Below are 19600 nucleotides of genomic sequence, written 5' to 3' on the forward strand. Positions count from 1 at the left end.
TTTGGTTTCTAAAGGTTGGCTTGGTAGAATTATATCTTTGCTCCCATAGATCACCTGGATAATGCCATTGGAGGTGAGGGAGGCCTTTGGGACATCAGTATTTACTTGGGGTCCTTGTAGGCCTCACTACTAGGGCAAAGTGTTGCTACTTGGAAAAGGTTTTGTCAACAACTGTGTAAAAAATGATTTCCTGGTATTTGCATGTCTGAAATAATAACTCTTGGCAGCCCTCTTGTGGGATATCCATTGGATGTAGTCTCTGCAAATGCCCATAAACAGGAAGGAATCCTCGCTGATGATTACTTAGAGGACTTCCTTTATCAGGGCAGAGTTGGACAACGTATGGTGTCAGTTTCTAGCAGGTCAAGGATTTGGAGCCCTGGCAAAGGACATAGGTCAAACTTCAGGGCTGAACTTGAACACCTAACTTCAATGATGGTGGGAATCTTTATGGTGTCATTTACATATCTGATGGTTGTTACCTGCGAAGCATCAGTGGTTATTATCATGGACCTCCTTTTGGTACTGGTCCAAACTGCCAGGCCCCAGACTGGTGGACAATCCCCACCCCTGTTGTTCTGGGTCTTCTGCAGCCAAACCTATCATAGGTTGTGATAATGGAGACTTTGCTGTGGGTTCTGGAACCCACCTAGTTCCTCATATGAAGAAGGCAATGTGCCCCCCCTGAGAGATAGACTTGCTGCCTGAGTGTTTGTCCTTGATGATGCTCAGATGTATGACCATGGCAATAAAGATGACCTTGTCAATTGTATATGCAAGAATAATTGTCTACTGCTGTCATTTTCTTAGTCTTGAACTTGGCCAAGAGCATCTCTTTGCTTCGCCTTTAAATAGCAAGTGCAACCAAATTTACAATGCCACTAAGACATAGTGATAATGAATATAGGGCACACTGCCCTCTTAACTGTACCCATGAGGTTATCTGAGGGATGGTGGCATAAATGAGCAATCCAGCATGCAATGGGGATGTATGGTTGCACTAGATGGGCTACTTTTATTGAAGGGGCTAGAGGTATAACTTGTAGACAGTTGTGTTAGACATCAGGATGCTGGTACGGCCATGCAAACCACAGTACAGTCAATTTGAGATGACACACAGAGAGACCAGACACACACACACACACACACACACACACACACACACACACACACACACACACACACACACACACACACACACACACACACACACACACACACACACACACACACACACACACACACACACACACACACACACACACACACACACACACACACACACACACACACACACAGAGACCAGACACACACACATAGACACACACACATAGGCACACACACATAGACACACACACATAGATATATACACATAGATATACACACATAGATAGATACATAGATAGATACATAGATTTTTGTCCATCTTGCTTCAGGACCAGACTACAGTGTCAAAACTTTGTCCTATTTCACTACTCACTTCTACTCACTTTTGGAAAGCTACAAAAGGAAGCAGTATCTACCCCAGTAATTAGATGCACTCACTATCATAGCTTATTTAATAACTTTTAACATGGCTTTGATGCTAGACAGATTTCCACTACCCAGCGTATCTCACTAACTCCAAATGCAACTATATGAAAGATGAGCAGGACGTCATTCTAATGGGCCCTTTTAAAACATGTAACTCCATTTTTCATGCATTTCTGTTGAATGGGCTTTAATTTCATGGGTTTAAAAGCCATTCTCTATAATGATTTTGTACTTGTGTAACAAGATAGGTAGAGTCTTCAGACAAGACAGACTCTCCACGCTGTTCTGCATTTCTGAGATGTTGCTGAAGGTGTCTCTGCTGGGACTGTCATTGATTTCAGTCTTTAACAATATTATTGGTGTGTAAGACAAAAAAATGGAAGATCATTACATGCAGTGATATAGTGGCCTTCTTTATCAATAGTACATCAGATAGTATTATCAACTCTCAGCTACAGAACAACTTAACAAGTGTCTCTCAGTGATTATGGGTAAATATCTGAGTACTAGGCTTTCAGAGACATTAGCCATGCTTTTTTGTGGGTTCCTGTCAAGCCATTGACAGCACTTTTCTCGAGTGCTATAGGATTGATGGGAAAAGAGCAAAACAAGTCTTGCCGACAGTGGAGTTTTCATTTTTCTCCACTGTTGTGTGAACTTGGACTAGGTATATTTAAGTTTGGGGGATATCGTGAGGTTTGGCAAAACTTGTTTACATCCTTTTCTGTCGATCAAATAGCCCTCAAGAAAACTGCCGTTCATATCCCTTTTTGTTACCTCATCAGAAATCAGATTGGTGTCTACTCACTGGTCATCAAGTTCCTTACCAGTAGTTTTGTATATCTCTATGTAATGTATCTATGTAATAGATTCCTATTTTAAAACTGAAGTGAAAAAATGCAGAAAACTGTCTTTCTGACCTGCAGATTGATGCACATTTTTTAAATTTGAATACTATTAAAACCCATTGCTTTCTTTGGATAAATAGTACTAATTCTGAATAGGATGTATTCTGTCCAACTGTTGCTTCATTAAGGGCAAGTTCTAATACTGAAAAGCAACCCATTAATTCATAATAGCATTCACTTGGTCCTTCTTTGTCACTGACAATCAGAAAGCAGCACTTTTTCCTACATCCTTCTAATTTTATAAAAGTGTGGTTCCAGAGTACATGTACAATGGCAAAAATATACAATTTCTGTTTATGGTATTCTACAGCATCTCTCTCTCTTTCAGTAAGATTATCTTACTTTGTCCATGATCTAAAGAGTCTGTCTTTTCAAAAAGTGTAAATTTGACTTCAATAATCTCCTAAAACAAGCCTGTACCTCCTCCAATAGGGGCTGCATAGCTGAGGACTTTATTGTCTCTAACTGTATGAACTACAGCAACAGAAGCATGGTTAAAATGTATGAAATAGATGCAATAGTGCCCTTTATACTCTTTTATGTCCATTGTTTCTAGAATAGTTCAAGAAAGTCTTCATTTTGTGTTCTAGGTTTACCTAGAACAGGCAAGTGTTATTTATTTATTATTTATTGGCATTTGTTTACTGGGAAAGTCTGACTGGGCACAGGTGCCCTATTTCAGCGGAAGTCAGGTTGAAAAGCAAGGACAAATTTTATAATGCAATTTCAGTGAATCCATAGCATAATAGTATAATAAAATGTGTACTGATATTCACAAACAAATATACAAGCATTGTATTATAAATTTACATTTAATAAAATGTTGTACAAGACAGGCAAGACTATAGCAATGTCTTTTTGCTTCTCTGGTTAGGGGTCACCACAACAGCTCACTGGTCCGCAGAGTGATTGACACTAGAATTTTTATAGTATCCAGTTGCCAACCCAGTGTACAACCTCCACAGAAGGCACATGCACACACATGCACCTACTTGCATATCTTTAAAACTCACTTGACCACAGGGAGGACATGCAGACTCCACACAGAAGGTGCTCTGCCAAGAATTAAACTGGAGAACCTCTTGCTGTGAGGCGACAACACTAACTGCTGCACTGCAGCCAGCAATGATAGGCAAGACTAATTTAAGAAATGCAATAGAGTGAGGTATTACAGGGGATATGCAAGTTTAAGTGTTAACAGAGAAGTAATGATGGAATAGTAATTTGGTTGTGCTAATTAGAAGAAAGTATAGAAGTTTAAGAAGTACAATAAAGTGAAGTATTAGAATGGGATAATCAGATTAAGTGATTTAGTGCTTTAAATGGAGGTATAAGAAAGGTGATGAACAGTATTAGGAGAATTATGTCCCAAATGAGAAGTAAGGACAAAGCCAGGAGGCAAAGGAGAAGTATTTTAGTAATGGTTTAAAAAGATGAAGGTGTGAGATAGACAAGAATGAAACAGGAATTATATTTCAAGTTCTGCCTTCATTAGTGGAATAGAGACGGACCCCACCAGCCGTTTGTGGTTGGTAGGTGGTAGGCAATTGTTGATTATTTCAGCAAAGTGTACAATTTGGAAGATACTATTGTGGTAGTGGGGCTAATTGCTGTGCAGGTGGATGGGCATGAATGATTTTGTGGGTTAAGATAAGCTGAGTATAAGACAGGGAGTAAGGGTTGTTGCAATCAAATCTGGTGACTTTGTTGCAGAAATGTTCAAGTTTAAAACTAAGTAAGGCTTGTAGGGTGGTCACGATATGAGCTCCATATAGGACAGCGGGTAAGATCTAAGAGGTTGCTAGAGTTACTTTGGCAGAATTTGTGAGTTTTTTTTCTCTATGTAGCTGGGGGGGGGGGGGGTTGTGAGGGGCGGCACTTTTCCGGTCCATTCACATTATATCTGAGGACATGCGATGTTGGACAGACTGTTGATGTGTTGTGTGTGGAGTTTAACAGACTGTTGACATGCCGTGCGGTGTGTGGAGTTTAACACACGAGCCAGGTGGATGTTTATTTAGGGAATTCCAAGTATGGAACGAGTTCAACTGCAAACAAGTAAGGAGATATTTTTATATAGCTCTCAGTGTGCATATTTATGCAACTTTAAGGAGAATGAGTTCTTGTGAGACAGGTGACCTTGTTTGAATGATTTCTCATGAATTTATCTGGCGTGTGAATGATTTCTCATGAATTTATCTGGCGTGTGTATTCTTGTAAATTTCATGTGTGTGTGTGTGTGTGTGTGTGTGTGTGTGTGTGTGTGTGTGTATTTGTATATTCTTGCAAATTCATCTGGAGTGTGTGTGTGTGTGAGTGTGTGTATTCTTGTGAATTCATCTGGTGTATGTGTGTGTGTGTGTGTGTTCTTGTGAATTCATCTGGTGCGTGTATTCTTGTGAAATCATCTGGTGTGTGTGTGTGTGTGTGTATAAAATGCCCCAGTTAGGTGTTACTCAGGCCCAAACCCTGTACCTTGTGAATAAGAGTCTGAATTCTCTACCCATTCAAGGAGCTGTCCAGGTCTGGAAATGTTTGCCTCATACTTTTGGTCTCTTCCTCTTAAAATGTGTGGTTTTCTGGCAAATCAGCGAGAACTGAATTCACTAAATAATGACATCTAAGTTTCAGTCTTCTTATTTTTCAGGAAATGCATGTTAACACAAAACATTTTATTCCCAGAAACTTTCTAAAGTTATACAAGCAATGTTAAAAATGGGTCCCTTGTTTTGTGAGTTTGTCCACCCCAAAAAATGTTGGCTTTTTTTAGATTTATTATGCTGCAAAGTTGACAGATATAGTTGAGTGTCAATTGGATTTTACAAGGAGCTGAGACCTTCGTGGGAAGAGAAGTTTAGTACTGCTTATACCAAGTGTGCCTGCATTGTTAATACCGCAACAGGTAATATATTTGCTTTTGATGCAGAAGGCTGTGGGTTCTACTCCCACAGTATGAAGATGGATTGCTGATACTGTACTGTGTTGTACTTTAAAGTGGGTAGATGCTGCATTCTTGAGAATGTCCTCCTTTGGAGGAGACACTTAGTAACTACGAACCAGTTATCAGTTTGCCATCCATTTCCTATTGCAATATTACTAGCTTATCATTTTTTTTAATATAACACAGGCAATTTATTCTTCAAGGGCAGCAGGCACTTTATTTGTAGAGGAAAGAGTGATATAAAGTTGTTTGCTATCAGCAACCTCTTAATTAGTTACAGATATCTTTAAAGTGGAATTATTTAGATGATGTTTACTTCTGCAGAGATTGTACATATTTACTGATATTGGTGGATTGTAATGACAGAAGTTTGAGTAGACGTTTTTGATGGAAATGTTCTGAATTGGGTAGTTTTGTCATTGATTCATACATTTTGTTTCATTGCTTACTGCAAAAATGTTCAGAACAATACATTTAAAACATCCTCTAACAAGCGTGCTATATTAAATAAGGAATATGATTTAATACAATCAGGAAGGTGAATCAAAGAACACATGTATGTTTGCATGATCTTAAATAGGTGTGCAAAGGACCTATAATTTGAAAACAGCCCAAAGGTAAACTTTATCTGCCACTGGCCAGATGCATTTTCTTTGTGGGTTTCAATGCTGTTTCACTAACTGTAAGTTTCAAGGGCAGAGAAGCTTTAATGCTAAGTCTGTTTTCACTGTGAGACTATTGATTTATTTAGCAGATGTCTATCAGTGTTTGTGCTATAAAATTTTAAATAAAAGTTTTTTTAATTAAATCCAAATAATCACTGTAGAAGTAAAGCTTAAAGCAGTATGCACATTACAGTTTTTATAGTAAATGGGGAGAAATAGCCAAGTAATGGGACACTGGCGTGGCTGATGGGGGTCTGTGTATGGGGGGCCCAATATGACTATGATTTTTGTGAGAGGGAGAGGCGACAAACTCAAAGACAGCCCCAGGCAGCACAAACTCTAGCTACACCACTGAGTGCACTGTATGAAGAAAGCTTGGTGAGAGGATTTATGTAGATTGTTACTGAATATGTTGAAAAGGAGTGAGCCAAGAATAGAGCCCTGTAGCATGCCAGTATTGACAGGAAGGCAGGGAGAAAGGTGGAGAGCCATTTTACAAACTAATATCTGCTGGTTAAGTAATTGATAATTATGGAAATTCTGGATAATGATAATTATGGAATGGATAATTATATTACAGAGTGAACATTTCTCATCCTGTATGTCCTTGGGAACAGGGAGATCCCAAGATAGGAATACATTCATAACACTGAGTGCTTACAGTATTGAAACACGTAACATCCACCACAGAAGGTCGAAAGACAAAACAATGAATCCATTGCAAACAGAGTCTTTACAGTCAAGGGATGTACTCTCCCAAAATGATATATCATTTATTTTCATGTTCCATATATACACATCTATCTTTTTGTGTTACACCTACCCTTTATGGAAGCTGGACAGTTGGCAAGCTTTTGCCAAGCAATGTCACTGCACTATTTTAGCTAGTATAAATGGCAAATGTAAATCAATTATCTAGCTCATTTAGTTATGTAATAATTGTCTATCTTTTTTAGACAACATTCATTAAACTTTCTACTTGCTGTATATTTTCTGGCTGTAATTTATTCATCTTTAATACTACCTTGTGTCTAAAAATTGTCCTTGGTGGATACACCCATGCATTTACCAGATTGATATATCAATGTATGTATGGCCCTGGTTTTCAATTATTAAGGAATTCCCAATATTATTCTAGCATGTCCAAAGGTCAGTTGGCAATCTCCTCTCTGGTCCAGCTGGTGAATCTGGGAATCTTGAGGCAATGTTACAACTGCCTCATGTACACAGACAACCCTCTCCTCCTCGCAACAATTTCCAACACATGTGAGAGATGCAACCATATAGCCAAACTGGAGGCTAAGCTCTCTCAACTCAGTACTGGCATAACCAGTCAGGAGGAGAAGGAAACCACACTCACTACAATTCCAGTCTCACATAGACCTACCACGACAGCAAACCAAACACATAATCACACAAAAACATACTTGGAGGCTCTAAATAAAGATCTGCCGAAGCAGCAGAGGCCTCCAAAGCAGACACCCAAGCAGCCGCTACCCCAAAACAAAACATGTGCAACACATATCTCACAAAGCCAGTGTGCCAAACAGTCACAGCCCTTAAGACTAAACAACACACCTGATACACTTGTAATAGGTGACTCTATCATCAGGCACACTGACGTCCCGCTCACCAGGCTGAACAAGGAGAAGGTCACGGTGAGCAGCCTGTCGGGAGCTAGGATCCGCCACATAACACAAGCACTCAGGTCACTCCAAGGCAAGTACAAATATGACTCAGTCATTGTCCATGCTGGTGTAAATGACCTGAGACATACCTCCCTGGACTACATGAAAAGAGACATAAAGGAGCTCTGTGAGCATGTAGCCCAGGCCGGTATGACCCTGACCTTGAGTAGCATCTTACCCTCACCAAGAATGATGCCACAATATGAAGACAAGATGATCAATTTCAACAATTGGCTTAAGTACTGGTGTCATTCAAAGGGGATCCAATGCCTGTCAGCTTGGGATGATATGCTCGACAAGCCACGATGCTTCACTAGGGACGGCTTGCACCTGTCACCCCTGGGCTTTTGGATATTGGCAAAGGCTCTTGCTACCCCCATAGTGCCTTTTTAGGCAAGGCTCAAAAGACAAACCCACCTCCATAGGTATCACAAGGGATAAGAAACTAAGAGTAATGCTACTCAACGCCAGAAGTCTAAACCTCAAGATGCACGACTCGAAACTCTCCTTAGCATGGAGAACATCGATATCTGTGCAGTAACAGAAACCTGGTTCAGGGCTCCCGAGAGCACCCCAGCACTACCAGGTTATACCTCATACCATGCTTTTCAGCCCCAAAACTTGGACCGAACCACAAAAGGAGGGGGAGTATCGATATTCATCAAAGATACCCACACCTCCAGGTTGGTGGCAAAGCACGAAGCATCAGAGACTATCCATGTGCAACTAACAGTGGGTAAAACTGCCTTCCAGTTTATAGCCTGCTACAGACCACCCTCCCAAACCCAGGAACCCCACTCGGCCTTCCTGAGAACACTGGAAAATATGAAGGTCTCTCCAAACACCATTATATTGGGCGACTTCAACTACCCAAACATAGACTGGGAGCATTACTTTAGCTCCAGCACCCTAGCCCAAAGGTTCCTTGAATTTATAAACTCAAATGCTATGGAACAACTTGTTACCACTCCCACAAGAGGGGAAAACATACTAGACCTGATCATCACCAACATGGGGACTCTATGCTCCAGACCAGAAGTGTATCCCTCACTGGTAAGATCAGACCATAAACTAATCTCACTGGATATTCACATCCCGACCCCACCCCCTGCCCAGAAAACCACAGTGAAAAACTTCTCTAAAGCAAATTTCACACTCCTCAAAACTGAGGTGGAATCCTTCAAAGCCCCGGGCCTGTGGAAAATACGCCCAGACCGCAGAATCCTTTATAAACGCATTCTATGAACATCTTCAGGAATGCATGGATCATCGATCCCAAATAAAACCAAGACCCAATCCTCCAAAGGCAGGCGTCCTGTCTGGTGGACCCCAGCCATAAACAAACTATACAATAGAAGGAGGAAGCTACTAAATGATAGAGCAAAATCCCAAAAGGGAAGGCATCACTGATCAGTATTAGCAAAAACTACGGGCACACATAAAATTGTCTAAGGCCAGCTTGAGAGAAAAATTGCACAGGACACTAAGGGTAATCACAAGGCTTTCTTTAGTTATGTTAGGAACCTGGGTGGTAATTCCCAGATATGCTCAGAATTAGTCCAAAATGACAAAAAATACACCGAACCCACAGACATTGCCAACATCCTAGCTGACAGGTTCAGCGCAAACTTCTCCCCTCCCCACCAAAAGGGCAAATATCTATCCCAGCAGAGTGCTGCCCCCTGACATCTCAGATGCTCAGGTAAGAGCCGCCCTCTCCAAAGCAAAAAACACAGCATCAATGGGACCAGACGGTGTCCCGGGCTGCGTCCTACATGAACTCCAAGAAGAGCTAAACCCAAACATAAAACTACTGTTCAATCTCAGCCTTACTACAGGATATGTGCCCAAAGAGTGGCATACAGCAACAGTGGTCCCTCTCCATAAAGGTGGTGCCTCAATGGATCCTGGAAACTATTGCCCCATAAGCCTGACTAGCTTGGTCTGCAAAGCTATGGAAAGGATCATCATGGACCTCATAAATAAAGATACTGGGGACCTACAAACACTGGATCCTACCCAGTTTGGCTTTGTTAAGGGCAGATCCTGCCTCTTAAACCTGGTTGATTTCTTTGAAACAGTCACCAAGGCCATTGACGAGGGGAAGGTGGTCCACACAGCCTACCTGGACCTCGCAAAAGCCTTCGATACAATACCCCACTCGGGCATTATAGATAAGCTCACCAGCTTAAATATAAACCACTATGTCACTAGATGGATTGCAAATTGGCTCAAGGACAGAACCCACATGGTTAGAATTGCTGGAGCCATGTCAGACTCCAAACCAGTTACAACTGGTGTCCCACACGGCTCAGTCCTGGGACCTCTCTTGTTCGGTATATATTTCTCGGAGGTACGGGCCAACATGGAAGGACTGTGGCTGACCAAGTTCGCAGATGACTGCAAACTGGGCACCATAATCGACTCTCCAGCCGACACAAGCATCCTCCAAAAGGGCCTCATAGAAACAGACAACTGGTGCCAGAGCCATGGCCTCAAGCTAAATGCCAAAAAGTGTATAGTCATCCCCTTTGGCAAAAACAAAGTGCCCACAAATTACCACATAGGTGGTAATCCATTAAGTACAGAAGAAGTAATTAGGGACCTGGGGACCCAAGTTGATAGCAATCTCTCATTTGACAACCACATGGCCAAAGTGGTTAGAAAAACATTTTATATAGCCCACCTAATCATGAAAGGATTCACATCTAGATCAGGGGACATCATCGTGCCTCTTTACTCATCCCTCATCAGGCCCATAATTGAGTCCAATGCCCCTTTTGGGATGTACCTTACCAGACACCTGCAGCAACTGGAAAGACCCCAAAAGTACCTCACCAAGAGGATCAAAGGGCTCAAACAGATGCCATATGCTGCCCGGTTAAAGAAACTCCAGCTCTACTCAGTGGCATACCGCCTGTTCAGAGGCGATCTGTGCCTGACGTATAAAGCCACGTCCATCCCGGAATTAATGGACATGCTGCACCTCAGAAAATCCAAATCCCATCGAGCTACGTGCTCGAGAGACTTGAACCTCAGCACTGAAATAAATAGGACATGCTGGAGGGACAGATTCATAACCCAGAGGCTCCCTTCACTCTGGAATAAAATCCCAGTCCAGGTTAGGCAGAGTCCCTCATTGACTCTCTTCAAGAGGAATCTTGATGAGTGGATGGAATATCGTAGGTTTACCCTGGGTATCACTTCTGTGTCACTGTTAGACAGAGGCACAGTATACTAACCTCGAAAAAGGGCATAGCAAAATAAATTTAAAATGGGTGGCGAAAGCCAAACACATTCTGGCTAGGCTTATAAATGCCCTAGGGCAGATAGCCTAGTATGAACCAATGAACCTATGAACCTATGTATGTACATGCATGCATGCAAGCATGCTTCTAGCCCTCACTTTTTTGCGGCTAAAAAGGATAATAGCAGAAGCTTGCAAATGAAAATGCCTAGTAAGGCAGAGTACAAAATGTATCCTAAATGAACATCATACAATGCAAGCCATGATGGGTTCTCCTTTCAAATACAAACTGTCAGTTGTGTACCTGTTGCTTGGCTTCTGTGGTGGTATGAGAAGACAATGCAGTGTAAGTCAGTAATTCAAAAACAGTGGGTTCCACGTGTGTGTGACTGATGTGAACCTTTAATCTGTTATACTGCATCATAGTAGAAGAAAATTCAAACTGACATTACTGTGACACTTTTATTTTTGCAGGCTACTAGTCAGTTAAGGCTGTAGCTGCTGTTCCCCCCTACAGCAGGATGCCCCCCATGCTTCTTTATGTCACGGACACATTTTTTAGCAGTGTTGTCTGGCTGCTTAATCAGTGTGGACTGGGGTTATCAGTTTCTCCATACTGGCAATGATGGGCTTTAGCAGGATGTGAGCAAACCTGGCAGTTTCAACTTCCCCTCTGAGTAGCAGGCTTTAACAGGCTGGGTTCGCAAATTAGACTTAGTCATAGACATGCCTCTGAACTAGGCTCTAAGGCAACAATACCTCCTGGACCTTCCCGTTTCACTTTTTTTAAATGATTTATTTGTTGTCCAGGTATGACAGGTGTATACAACTTCTTTCCACGGTGTTTTCTGGGAGCAGTGTGTGGTTAATTGCCTCCCTTAGAGCCACTCAGTATGCAAGTAGAAACTGCAGGAGGCAAACACAGGTCTAAATAATGAAGTTCCTTAGAAGTGTGTATCCTTTAGCATCTGAGCTAAAACTGCTGGACAAATTTACCAGCCCTGCTGTCATTCTGAGTCCCAATGTATACTGCATCTTCAAGCACTGGCCTGCCTTCCATGTCAAGGTCATTTAAATCACTCTCCATAAAGAAAAGTGGCCAAGCAAATCCTTGACTCTCCTATCCCCACTGCCACAGTTATCTCCAACAGGTGTGCCAGGCACTAAGTTGAATACAGGTCTTCCAGGTCTTAGCTAGGACTTCATTCCTTTATGCCAACAGGACACTCTGATGTTACTGTGACATTGGAACACTTTCTACAGACTTCTCCTACACTGTGAGGCTAAAGGAAATGTTAGCATTTCTGCAAATAAATGTAACACTTTGCTACTACTTATTGAAATTTCAAGAACTGAAATTATGATTGTCAGAAATTTCAAAAACAGAAATGTCAATGTTTTTTGCAACCCTCTACTTGTAAATATACTACATATGAGGTTACTACAACTTAGGGGAATGATGAGACCCCATTTTTGAAATTTTGGGCAGTCACAAATTTTTCCTGAAAACTTCAACCAGTGATCCTTTGTTACAGACACATGCATTCCAAAAATAACAAAACGTATGAGTATTTCTGGACCTGTTTCTGCAGTCAGCATCAAATGTAGCCTATCATCTCTGTGTTGTGCAGTCTGTGACATTTAAGCTGAAGCTGTCTGGACTCAGTCACCTAAGACAGGTGAGGGAAAAGGCACTTTAATTGCTTCTTTGTACATTTACTGTCATAAAACAGCATGTAGGATATCACAACAAGGATAATGTTAATAAAAAAAATATTTTTTTCCAATGTCACACTGTTTTATCAAAGATTTTGTCTGTACTGCCCCTGTAGTGCTTTACTATAAATTGATACATGGTTAAGAGCTCATATTTTTGTCCAGGTCTGACTTGAATATCCTGATTGCTCTTTTTGGGTTAGCCAAACTCTACATCATTCAAAACTGGCTTGACAGATCAAAAATAGTGTGGAAGGGTTTCATTAACATGGCCTTTAAATATATTATATATCATACACTGATTATAGGTAATAGAAATAAGTGCTCTGTTTTTGGAATCTTATCCTAGAACACATTTTGAAATAAGCTATGCCATAAACACATCTATCAGCCCCTACGTAGGTTCTGGAAGTCTCTTCCTTATGAGGCTTTAACAGTAGTTTCTGATCGTTTCATTTCTGTCTTTCATTGTAATGAAGTAATGATTACTCACTAACATCAAAAACGTGTAACACTATATGTAAATAGTTGTATATAGTATGTGTAAATGAATCCTATTACTTACCACTTATTTCTAAATTTATGCCTGTTTCACTCCAAACATATAATTTAAACGTATAAGCGAATCAGTCTCTTTAGATACTAGAACTTTGTTATTTCAAATCTAGAAGTTAAAAGGCATTATCTTGTCAATTGTCATATCAAGGTTACCTGTTCATAAAGAATATATCATGTATATTTTTGTACATCAAATGTTGAAAAATACAATAAAATAAAAGTTGGAAAACAAAAAGATCTCATCTTTTTTAGATTGTGTTGCTTTCAGTGGCTATAACGGTACATAAATGCAAGCAAAATTCAAATAAAATGCATTTGATTAGGATGAGAAAGCTCAGGCTTATTTACCTCTCGTTACTTACCCTGCCATTTATGTTCGTTATGTAACCTTCACTAGACTACACAGTGTACTACAAAGAGCTTTGCCCACCTGAATCATGAGTAGTTGTGCATTGCGCATAACGTGGCTCACTGAGTATTTCAGAGGACACTGTATAGATGGTGACTTGATAACGAGTTAATGGAGACAACTTCATTAGCTTGTAGGAAAGTGTTTCACTTGTATCCATTATCGTGCCTCCAGATGAAATATTGAATGATGAGTATCTTCCATGCGGTTTATCCCATTCAAAAACAAGTTGATATGGCCCAGGAATACAGGTCACCTCACCAATTTTATCTGGCACTAAAAAAGAAAAAAGGAAGTACATTTGAATATGCAGCTATATGAACCTTGCACTAATGGAAGGTAATTTCAATTCCAGTGGAAAAAACAACAAATGATACATCAATATGCAATACACATCCAATATGGTGGCATATTATTAGAAATTGCATAAAACTATGGCTAGAAAGGTTAATAAAGGTAGCTACTCCAAAGCCGTCCCACTCTGGTTATATTTAAGACTAAACATTGGTTCGATAAGTTGTTATTGTTCATAATAATTGCACTGCGGCTATTGTCCATAGCCCACAGAGGCTGTTCTACCATTACAATTTCAGGTTATTTTATTATGGTTTAGGTAGGCATTTTCAGTTCAAAGCTGGTTATGCCTTCGTGTATTAAATGAAAGATTTATCTAGTAAAAACTTGTAGTCAGGTGTCTGTTATAGCCCGTGATGGTGTCCCATAATGATTACACTTAAACTGATCCATAAATATTCTGTTGAGACTATACGGTTTGCAGCTGCCACCATGCTTCAAATCTTAAAGTCAAAGTTCCACATATATGTCATAATGATTCCACCACTGGGGCTATCTTTTGACACTGGACATGGGTTTGTTCCACAGCTGCCACTTGATGCTATCTCATAGTCATAACATCATGAAGTATGTAAGGAAGATATTATATAATGCTTAAAATTAGACAGATACAAAAAGTATCAATTTATATATGCTTTAATGGCTCAAAGGTTCAAAGGCTAGAAAATCAATTGGAGTCAAAATAGATCCCTGAGTAGTCCAGTTCATAGGTTCATAGGTAGGTACTAGGCTATCGGCCCTGGGGCCTATACAAGCCCAGACAAAAAGGTACCCTGGTTTTTGCCACCCAAGAAAATTTTTCTGTACCACTGTCGAGCAGAGCCACAGAGGTGATCCCCGGGGTGAATTTCCTATTTTCCATCCAATCAAGATTTTTCTTGAAAAGTGCTAATGAGGAGCTTTGTTTGATATATATATAGGTAGTTTATTCTAGAGTATGGGAAGTCTCTGGGACAGGAATCTATTCCTCCGGCATGTTCTGTTTATTGTGGTGACAAGGTTTAGGTCTGTAGCTTGGAAGGATTGGGATTTCTTTAAGTGGAACATGTCCAACAGTTCTGGGTTTGACATAGCTTTGTATGTTAGGCAGAGATCACCTCTGAGTAGGCGATATGCGATGGAGTAAAGCTGGAGTTTTTTGAGACGGTCTGCGTAGGGCATCTGTTTGATGCTGGTAATCCTCTTTGTGAGGTATTTCTGCAGCCTTTCCAGTTGTTGTAGATGTCTTGTGAGGTACATACCAAAAGGGGCATTGTACTCTGTAAAGGGTCTAATGAATGATGAGTAGAGGGGAACAATGACCTCTTTTTCTGGATGAGAAACCTTTTCTGATGAGGTGTGCCATGTAGAAGGATTTCCTGACTACTGTGGCGATGTAATTATCAAAGGAGAGACTACTGTCCACCTGTGTCCCAAGGTCTCTTATCACACTTTTGGTGATAAGTATAGTACCACCTATGTTGTAGTTCATGGGTACAGAGTTTTTACCAAAGGGGATGACAATGCACTTTTTGGCACTGAGCTTGAGGCCATGGCTTTGACACCAGGCATCTGTCTCAGTGAGGCCGTTTTGTAGGATGTCCACATCATTAGGAGTTTCGTTTATGGCTCCTAGTTTACAGTCATCTGCAAACTTCATTAGCCAAAGGCCTTCTGTGTTAGCCTGTACTTCAGAGAAGTAGATACCAAACAGGAGAGGATCCAGGACTGAACCCTGTGGTACTCCACTTGTCACTGGTCTGCATTTGGATTTGGAATCTGCTACTTTCACAGTGTGGGTTCTGTCAGTGAGCCAGTTGGTAACCCATCTTGTGACATAGGGATTTATACCTAGTTTAGTGAGTTTATCTATAATTCCACAGTGGGAGATGGTGTCGAAAACCTTGGCAAGCTCTAGATAGGCTGTGTGAACCACGGCTTTGGTGACTGCTTCAAAGAAGTCTATCAGGTTTAGGAGACATGATCTGCCTTTTACAAACCCAAACTGGGTGGGGTCCAAAGTTTGGAGATTACCAATGTCTTTGTTTATAAGTTCCATGATACGTTCCATGGCCTTACAGACCAGGCTTGTCAGGCTAATGGGGTGGTAGTTCCTGGGGTCTGTGGTGGCTCCCCCCTTGCGGAGTGGGATAACTGTTGCTGTGTGCCATTCAGCAGGCACAAAGCCTGAGGTGAGGCTATGATTGAACATGGTACTTAGGTGGGGTGCCAGTTTGTTCTGTAGTTTGTGTGGAACACAGCCTGGGATGTTGTCTGGTCCCATGGATGCTATGTTCTTGGCTTTGGAGAGTGTGGTTTTTACCTGTGCAGCCGTGATTACAGAAACTTTGCATTCTTCCAGTATAGAGATGGGCTCTTTAGGGGGCGAGAGGGGTAAAGTTAGCACTGACCCTATCTGCCAGGATGTTGGCAATATCAGTTGGGCCTGTATATTTAGTGCCATTGTGCTGTAACTAAGAGCAGATCTGAGTGTTGCCATTGAGATGACATAGCTATAGAATGCTTTGTGGTTGTCTACATTGTGGTTGTGGTGATTTTTTTTTCGTAACTAGCTTTGGAGAATTTTATCAGGGATCGCAGCTTCTTACTGAGGCTGACCAGGAAGCTCCTCCACTTGTAGGATTTTACTCTCTTTTGCAACAGTTTCTTCCTTCTGTTATACAGTTTGATTATGGCAGGGGACCACCAGATTGGCTTCCTTATTTTGGAGGATAGTGTCTTGGTTCTGCTTGGGATAGCAAAATCCATGCACTCATGCAAGTGCTTATAAAGTGCAATTGTGTAGGATTCAGTAGTTGTAACTGTATTGTCCATCTGCATGGATGTCATGAAGTTCACCACTTCTGTCTTAAGAAGCATGAAGTTGGCTTTGGAGAAATTTTTTACCATGGTTTCCTTAATGGGGGGTGGGGGGCAGGATGTGGATATCTAGGGTAATTAGCTTATGGTTGGATCGGACCAATGAGGCGTTGACATCAGGTGTGGAACACCAGTCACTCATGTTGGTAATGACTAGATCTAGGATATTGTTGCCCCTGGAGGGGGTGTGGATAAGTTGATCCAGGGCATTGGAGTTTATGAATTCCAGAAAGCATTGAGCAAAGGAGTTGGTACATGAGTAGTTTTCCCAGTTAATGGTGGGGTAGTTGAAATTGCCCATTATTAGGGTGTTTGGTTGAACCCTAATATTTTTTCAGTACATCAAGAAAAGAGGAGTGGGAATCCTGGGGCATGGTGGGTGATCTGTAGCAAGCTACAATCTGGATTGCAGTTTTGCCCAGAGTTAGTTGCACTTGGATAACCTCGGCTGCATTATGCTGAGCAACTAGCCTGGAGGTGAGAATATCCTTAATGAATATGGACACACCTCTGCCTTTGATCCAGGTTACATGGCCGAAAAGTGTGGTATGAGTTATAGCCTGGTAGTGCAGGGATGCTCTCTGGAGCCTTGAACCAGGTCTCAGTCACTGCACAGATATCTATGTTTTCCATTTTAAGGAGTGCCTTGAGTGAGTGCATTTTGACATTTAGACTTCTAGCATTGAGTAGCATCACCCTCAGTTTTTGCTTGCCTGTTCCTGTTACGGTGGTGAATTTGTCATTTGAACCTTGCCTATAAAAAGGCACTATATGGGTGGCAAGAACCTTAGCCAGTATCCGGAATCCCAGGGGTGAAAGGTGCAGGCCATCTCTGGCAAAGCATCGTGGTCTGTCGACCATGTCATCCCAGGCAGACAGATACTGGATTCCTTTAGAATGGCACCAGAAGCTTAGCCAATTGTTGAAGTCAATCATTTTGTCCTTGTACTGCCGCATCATTTTGGGTGATGGCGGAATGCTACTCAGGGCTAGGGTCATACCTGCCTTGGGTACAAGATCAGAGAGCTCTTCCATGTCTCTTTTCATGTAGTCCAGCGCGGTACGTCTCAGGTCGTTCACACCAACATGGACAATGACAGAGTCATATTTGTACTTGTTGTGGAGTGACCTGAGTGCGTGGGTTATGTGGCGGATCCTGGCACCTGACAGGCAGCTGACAGTAACCTCCTTGTTTAGCCTGGTGAGTAGGAAATCAGTGTGCCTGACTATAGAGTCACATATGACTAGTGTGTTGGGTACGTTGTTTTGCCTTATTGGCTGTGGTTGAGTGGCACACCGAGTCTGCAGGCTATGTGTCATTTGGGTTGTGTTGGGGGGGTGGAGGTTGCTTGCATTTCTGCTTTGGAGGTCTCTGTTGCTTGAGCAGATTATTATTGAGAGCCTCCATGAATGTTTTTGTGTTTCTATGTGTGGATTTTGGTGGTGTAGATTTAGTGAGACTATGTGATGAGTGTGGTGTGGTGTGGTGTGGTGCAAGTGTTTACCTTTTCCTCTTGACTGTTAAGTTCAGTCTTGATTGGAGAGAGCTTTACCTCCAGTTTGGCTAGATAAGTGCATCACTCACAGGTTGTAGTGTTGGGTGGTAGGAGGAGAGGGTTGTCTGTATACATGAGGCAATTTTTACATTGCCCCAAGATGCCCAGATTCATCAGATAGACAGGAGAGAACACTGGGAGCTAACCCTTGGACATGCCTGAATAAAAAAATATTTTCCTCTAGATAAGTGAGGAAAGAGAGTACAAGAGCTGTTTTTCTCTAAGCAAGTGAGGAAAGTACCAAAACTGTTTTCCTCTAGGTAATAAGGAAGGTTGAGTGCTGCAGTAATTAGTAGGTTATTTAGTGCTTACAAGTTCTGAACAAGTGCTGATCACGAATAAGCAAATTCAAGTGCTAAAACTAAGAATCTGTAACTGGACTAAACTACTTACAGGAAAGGGGGAAACGAGTGCAAATGTGGGCTTTTAAATCAGAAAGTTGAGAGAGATGGAAAAACTGCCCAAACGGCCAATAACTACAATTTCTGGGCCAAAACCACTCCTTATGTGGTAGATAGGTTACCTAGTGCTTACCACTCCCACCGATAAGCTAGAAAGCTTCCCTCCAACACAGAAAGCTTGGGGGGGGATCTGAAGCTTACATACAGTCCTGGATACAGCAAATCTGAATCTGGACTACACTAGTTACAGGAAAGGATTTTTTTTTTTTTTGTTATATATACAGAAAAGTAGCTAAAACAGCAGTCAAAACAATTCAAATGCAGTGCAAGCTAGCAGTGCAGGCTAGCACACTTGAGTATGTAGCAATGTTAGACCAAACAGTTTAAAAAATGCAATTAAATTAAAATATTCCTAAATTTGAAGTTGTAATACAACACAGCAAGTACAGTTTTAAAATCTTGTAGTGACCACGCATTTGTAACCTTAGGCTACCTGCTACAAAGCCTAGGAGCTCAGTCATGGAATATTTTTTTTTCAACCAGAAAATATGAAACAATTATTTGTAGGAGGCAGATTATCATCTGTGCTATTTTTTTTTTACTTTTAATTAAAATTGGCATACACTCATTCTAATTATAACTGTTAAAAGTTTTAGTAGATTACCCATGATAATGCAATGATAAAATGAGTAAAAGTTCAGAGTGGCCAATCTCTATTCATATTTATGTCATTCAGTACCAGCAATCTGTCTTTAGAATAATGTG

General features: G+C 41.2%; 1 protein-coding gene across 1 annotated transcript in view; it reads right to left on the reverse strand.

Moving 5' to 3' along the window:
• The window catches only part of PTPRH (protein tyrosine phosphatase receptor type H), a 722562-nt gene that overhangs the window by 237160 nt on the left and 465802 nt on the right, over positions 1-19600 (reverse strand). Inside the window, exon 10 of the mRNA XM_044059212.1 lies at positions 13687-13941. Within this exon, the coding sequence (XP_043915147.1) occupies positions 13687-13941 (255 nt within the window). The remainder of the gene's footprint in view (positions 1-13686; positions 13942-19600) is intronic.

The sequence above is a fragment of the Protopterus annectens genome, chromosome 17.part0, assembly GCF_019279795.1.
Source record: "Protopterus annectens isolate FY-2018-M chromosome 17.part0, PAN1.0, whole genome shotgun sequence".
NCBI lineage: Eukaryota > Metazoa > Chordata > Ceratodontiformes > Protopteridae > Protopterus > Protopterus annectens.